General features: G+C 27.5%; 1 protein-coding gene across 1 annotated transcript in view; it reads right to left on the reverse strand.

Moving 5' to 3' along the window:
* Positions 1–1,956: 1,956 nt before the first annotated feature.
* LOC107466056 (peroxidase 47) overlaps positions 1,957–7,074 on the reverse strand; it is a 7,944-nt gene continuing 2,826 nt past the window's right edge. The window contains exons 2-4 of the mRNA XM_016085038.3: positions 4,654–4,842; positions 3,915–4,077; positions 1,957–2,495 (exon numbers count right to left, since the gene is read on the reverse strand). Coding sequence (XP_015940524.1) covers positions 2,116–2,495; positions 3,915–4,077; positions 4,654–4,842 — 732 coding nt within the window. The 3' untranslated portion in view covers positions 1,957–2,115. The remainder of the gene's footprint in view (positions 2,496–3,914; positions 4,078–4,653; positions 4,843–7,074) is intronic.

A 7,074-nucleotide genomic window follows, 5' to 3' on the forward strand; every position in this document is an offset into this window, starting at 1 on the left:
AAGCAAGCTATGGTCACCTTGTAAATCTCAGTCAGGCGGATTCAAGTATAATTGGATTATTGGTTTAAATTTGATTAATGGAATAAATAGAAACTAAAGATAAATAAACTAAGATAGAAATACTTATGTAAATTAATGGTGGGAATTTCAGATAGGCGTATGGAGATGCTGTGCTCCTCTCAAATTTCTACTTTCTTATTACATTCATCCAATCCTTCTTACTCCTTTCCATGGCAAGCTGTATGTAGGGCATCACCCTTGACAATGGCTACATCCCATCCTCTCAGTGAAAATGGTCCAAATGCTCTGTCACAGCACGGCTAATCATCTGTCGATTCTCAATCAGGTTGGAATAGAATCCCTTGATTCTTTTGCGTCTGTCACTAACGCCCAGCCTTCAGGAGTTTGAAGCTCGTCACAGTCATTCAATACCGGAATCTTACTCGGAATACCACAGACAAGGTTAGACTTTCCAGATTCCCAGAATCCTACTCGAAATACCACAGACAAGGTTAGACTTTCCGGATTCCCATGAATGCCGCCATCTATCTAGCTTTTACCACGAAGATTCTGTTGGGGAATCTAAGAGATATGCGCCCGGCCTAAGGTAGAACGGAAGTGGTTGTCAGTCACGCGCGTTCATAGGTGAGAATGATGATGAGTGTCACGGATCATCACATTCATCAAGTTGAAGTGCAACGTATATCTTGGAATAAGAATAAAAGAGAATTGAATAGAAGATAATAGTAATTGTATTGAAACTTGAGGTACAGTAGAGCTCCACACCCTTAATCTATGGTGTGTAGAAACTCTACCGTTGAAAATACATAAGTGAAAGGTTCAAGCATGGGCGAATGGCCAGTCCCCAAAACGTGATCAGAAGACCGAATGGTCAAAAGACGACTAATACACTAGTAAAAAGTCTTATTTATACTAAACTAGCTACTAGGGTTTACATGAATAAGTAATTGATGCATAAATCCACTTCCGGGGCCCACTTGGTGTATGTTTGGGCTGAGCTTGATCTATCCACGAGTTGAGACTTCTCTTGGAGTTAAACGCCAAGTTATAACGTGTTTTGGGCGTTCAACTCCGGGTTGTGACGTGTTTCTGGCGTTTAACTCCAGACAGCAGCATGTACTTGGCGTTGAGCGCCACTTTACGTCGTCAATTCCCGAATAAAGTATGAACTATTATATATTGCTGGAAAGCTCTGGATGTCTACTTTCCAACGCCATTGAGAGCGCGCCATTTGGAGTTCTGTAGCTCCAGAAAATCCATTTTTAGTATAGGGAGGTCAGATTCCAACAGCATCAGCAGTTCTTTGTCAGCCTCCTTATCAGAGTTTTGCTCAGGTCCCTCAATTTCAGCCAGAAATTACCTGAAATCACAGAAAAACACACAAACTCATAGTAAAGTCCAGAAATATGAATTTAACATAAGAACTAATGAAAATATTCCTAAAAGTAGCTTAAACTTACTAAAAACTACCTAAAAACAATGCCAAAAAGCGTATAAATTATTCGCTCATCAGTACCATAACTCAATTTAATTCTTTAAAGCTTGTCTCTTTATTAAGTTTTCTTCATAGCTTATCCCATTTTTCAATTCTTGTTTTACTCTTGCAATTTTCTCGTCAAAGCACTTTATCTTCTCATCTATGTTTTCATATTTCTTATTCTATTCGTTGAGCGCAGTAGAATGTTTATATTCTTCAATATTTTGGCACAAGTTCTCCCCTCTACTTTCTTTCATCTTGATCGAAAATTTTCTTGAACTACGAATATGAGAACCACACATTGAGAAACCTAAAGGGTCCAGCTCCTTATTTGTAGGTCTTTTCTTTATTAGTAACGGGACGTGTCAAATTCTTTAGTTAAGATGTTATACATTACTAATTAGATTCACATGTAAAAGTTAAAAAAAACATATATAAAAATATAAACAAGAAAGATGTATCAGAAACTACTGTACCCCTTTATTCCAAAAACAACTTACACCAAACCTTAACACATTTAACATGCATACACACAGTACATACACATAAAATATATATCACACAGAACATGAGAACACACACCCAATTATTCGTATATAATTATCATTAATAATTAATTAAAGTATTCTGCGGCAATTTTGTCGCACTTCACCCTTGGATTCATCTTTGACATCAATGAGGCCCATTTTGACCATTGCTTGTTGGAAATCAAAGAAGAACATGGCTTGGTTAAATGCATAGGCATTCACAATGTTCCTTGTTAAAGGGCTAGCATAGAGGGTTTGATCTGACGTGAGAACACCATTCTTCCTCACCAGAGCATTGAAGTACAAGTTATCAAAGTCGTTCCTTGTTGCATCGAACGGCTGCTCTGTCGTGTCGCCGGAGCTGCATGTCCTAGAGAGTGTCTTGGCAAATTGTGAGTCCAATGTTGGGTCAGCTTGGTTCAATCTGTTCTTGAAAGAAGCACATCTTGCAACTCCTAACGTGTGAGCCCCTGCATAAATGTATTATATATATATATATGGACTGTTAAAAAATTATGGCCAAGGAACATTCTATATTTTTCAAAAACTAATCGTATATTTTTATGTTAACTCCATCTGCAATTTAGTCGTTTTAGAAATATATTTACGACATTCCAAACTCGTTTTCTTAACTAATGTGATTTTTTTTAAATTTATTACTAAAATATCATTCTTTTTTGTTATAAAGGATTTGTGTGTATTCAAGTCGTATAAAATGATATAATATAAAAAGATATTTATAAATGTTAAGAGAATCTAAATAATAAAGATGTAATATCTTATAATAAATATTCAGATATACTAAATAATTCTAATGAAAATTAATTGATCATAATATATTCTAACATCCACTTCAAACTCAAGTAACAACTTGAGTTTGAAATTTTTTAAAACAAAAATATAAAAAATTTACATAAACTAATGAAACGGGTGCAAACAAAATTTGCGGAAGGAAGTTCAGGCAATACTACCAAAAAGATGGTGAACTGCTCGAAAATTGCCAAAAAGTGGCAAACTGTGAAGAGATGGTAAAATGTCGAAGAATGACAAAAAAATATATTTGGTTTTTCCACGAAAATACGTAAGTAGTGGATAATAATGGTATTTGATTCATTAGATTTGAAAAGATACAAAATAAAGAAGATATGCTAATCGGCGAGGTGAAAAAATATAAAAAGAGACAAAAAAAGCAAAGAAAAATGACAGAGTAAAAGTGTAAAAAATACGATGAAAAAAAATAACCTATCTTCTTCAAGAAAGATACATGACTCAAGATACCCTATGAAAAAGGATTTGTGTGTATTCAACTTGGATAGAATGATATAATATAAAATGATATTTATAAGTATTAAGATAATTAAAATAATAAAAACGTATTATCCTATAATAAATATCTAAATATGATAAATAATTTTAATGAAAGCTAATTGATCTTAATATATTCTAATATTTTTTATAAAAGAATAACATATGAATAATTATTATTTATAAAATATGACATTTTGATAATAAATTTCAAAATATGTGACACTTTCGTAAAAATATTTTCCAAACTAATTATCACTCCATATTGTCAAGACAAAACAAAGATCTATATAATTTATATCCTTGCATTTATTACATTTTCCCCCACCTTTTGAACTTAGTGACCAATGATGTAATATATGAAAATGAAGTTTTCTTTTCACTTCATATTTTAATCATCTAACTCTTTCTTACTACTAGAACAGAATTTTCAAAAGACCAAAATTATGTCCGCAAAAAATAACATTATGAAATAATGAAGAAAAGAATTAATTAATTAATCATCTACGACAATAATAAATAAGTTTAGTTATATAATAATATAATTCTTTTACACAGTAAATAAAATAGTTTACACTGCTTACCCGAAAGAGCGACCATTTCTTGAGCAGAAAAACCACGTTGCCCAAAAGCCTTAATCAACTCAGAGGCATTGAAGGTTGGGAATGGAAGATTTATAGTATCCTCTATTTTCGACCTTCTTCCATCCTTTCTCCCTTTTGGTATGTCATAGATTGGACCTCCAGCCTGTTTTATTTTATTTTTTTCATCATACGTACAATAATTATTTATAAGATATAGGATACAACATCACTTATTATAATACTGGACTTGCGATAAATCTTTATTTATGATATTTGATTAAAATATTTCTCGCCGTCCATTCATAAAAACTCTTATATTATTTTTTTAAAACATAAAATATTAAATATATAATCACATAATAATTGGATAAAATACATTTTCTTTCTTCAGCATTTATGATTTTGTTAAAAATATTTTTAATATTTAATTTTATTTTTTATATTTTTTATTTATGTTAAAATTATCTTTAAACATTAATTTCATTGATCTAAAATATCATAGAGATAAAATTAAAAATATCTAAAGATAACTTTAAAATAAAAAATATTAGAGACAAAATTAAATAAATCTAAAACATCACCGATAAAATTAAATAAAAATAAATGTTAAAAATATTTTTAAAAAAATTACAAAAGATATTTTTAAAAAAATTACAGCCATTAAAAATAAAGTACATATTTTACTCAAAATAAATTTATATCTAATAAAATTAAGTAATATATTTCGTCATCTACTTACAAAGAATACAGCATCCCTAGCCGCCATAGCAAGAATATCAGCACACGAAACAACACCAGGACATTGTCTTTCAAGTTCCTCCTTGATTTCATCAATGACTTCGTATCCTCTAAGGCTCAGATTCCCTGGTGAGTCCTTTTCTGCTGTATTGTCCTTTGTGGAGTCAATTAGGATTGACCCATCACAACCCTATGTAAGTGCACGTAGAACAAATAAGTGAGCAAACGATTTCAATAATGTATCAACGACTGCAATTAATAACAACAAAAAAAACTGTTACACAAATAAGCTTGAATAAATTATAATTGAAATGGGTATTATTTTATTTATTCATTATTGAATAAATTATAAGCTTGAATTAATTTAGATTCTAATAAACTTCACCAAAAGCTGTTACACAAATAACAAGAATGAGTTGGCATAAAGAAAAATAAAAATAAAAATCATGAGGTGTAAAATGTAGAAAATAATGGATGAAGGTGTTCAAGTGGTCGAGGATTTTGTCGCTGTTGAAAGAGATGCACCACAGAATGGTGTGGACATTTTTTGAGACAAGAAGTAGTTGGATCACTACTTTCAGGTAATGGTTACTCATTCTAAGAAATAAGGATGGAATAGAAGTCATCTTATTGGTCCATTCATTATTAATTTGTAGATTTCAAAATTAGATACTATAAAAAGAGTATTGTTAAGTAGGCAAAATATTATAGATAATAAATAAAAATAAAAAATATTTGGTAATTAAAGAAAATTACTCAAAAATAGTGATAATTTGTCTTATTTAACATTTATTAATTATTGTGATAATTAATAAATACTAAATAAAAAAAGTTTTATTGATTGTTTGTTTGTCTTCCTAATATTACTGAATAAAAATAAATTGACACAATTAATTTCTTTATATAATTATCTTCTCTCATTTAGTTACACTAAAGTCAATTTTAAATTTAATATGAATTAAATTTCAAAAATGCTCTTTCATTATTATTACATTCATAATTCTATAAGTTTTTTTTTCTAAATAAAAATTTTAAATTTTGATATTTTTAATTCTAAAAAAAAATCTCAAATCATCACCTCAATACATTTTATAAAAAATAAAAACATCTTATATTTTATTAGTCTTTATTTTTTAAAAACATCCAAAGGTATTAGTTTTTAACCTACAAAATAAAATAATAAATAATAAATTAACTATAGATTTTATGTGTTTAAAATTATAGATGTTATACATATAAAATTATGAATGTTAAATTAAAAAAATTTAACAACTTCAACTATACAACTCATATTTTATATATAGACTATTAAAAATAAAAAACAGAAAATGAAATATAATACATATAGACTATTAAAATATAAAAAATAAAATATAAAATATAAACAAAAATTAAAAAATAATTTTTTAAAAATAATTATTAACTCGTCATATTAAAATCAATAAATAAACATACATATGAATATTAAATAAAAATATTAAAATAATTAAATTATGACCTATTAGTATACATATGAGATAATAATTTGAAAAATACAATAAGATACAGTTTGAAATTTAGTAATATTAATTGTAAAAATTTATTAATTATGAACATCATATCATATGTATGAAATTATGAATGTTATGAGTATGAAATTATGGATGTTATTAATATATATAAAATTATGAATGTTATTTGTATGAATTTATGGATATTATGAATAAATTTGTCAATTAAATAAATTAATTTAAGTATTTGATATATATTTTTTTAAATTTAGTTATGATAAAATTTGAAAATATTTGTGTTAAAAAATATAATAAATTATTATTCCACTTTGAAAAATAAGAAACAAATATTATGTAAGTAAGATAATAAATTAGTGATTACAAAAAAATTAATTAAAATTAATGATAATTAAAATTTAGATTACTCTACCAATTTCTACAATATTACGTAGGTGCAGTAAACAATAATAAAAAAATAGTAGTTACAAAGAAAAATCAATTAACATTAATGACATTTAAAATATATTATTTTACCGATTAAATATGGACTAAATTTAAAAAAAAAATATTCACCTTTAAATTTTTTCACATTATATTTCAAGCGTTGTCGGAATATTTGACTAATAGTATTTTTCAATTTTTATCTGTCTGTCTATCTATCTCATTAGAAGTTTTTTAAACAAAGTACCAAGTATGTGAGTAATAAGACCATGAAGACTTGCAACGGTGGATTTTTTATAGGTTCTGGGAGAAAACATTTTTTTCAAGAATTTACTTGTTATTTTATTTTTTTAAAAACTTATAAATCTATTATAAAATTTTTCAAAGTCTTATATGTCATATTACTCCTTTATTTTAAAAAATATTACTTAATAAATTTTAGGCCATATATTTTTAGACAATATGGTCTAAATGTGGTATAACCGTATAAG

The sequence above is a fragment of the Arachis duranensis genome, chromosome 9 (genome assembly GCF_000817695.3).
Source record: "Arachis duranensis cultivar V14167 chromosome 9, aradu.V14167.gnm2.J7QH, whole genome shotgun sequence".
In the NCBI taxonomy this organism is placed as follows: Eukaryota; Viridiplantae; Streptophyta; class Magnoliopsida; order Fabales; family Fabaceae; genus Arachis; species Arachis duranensis.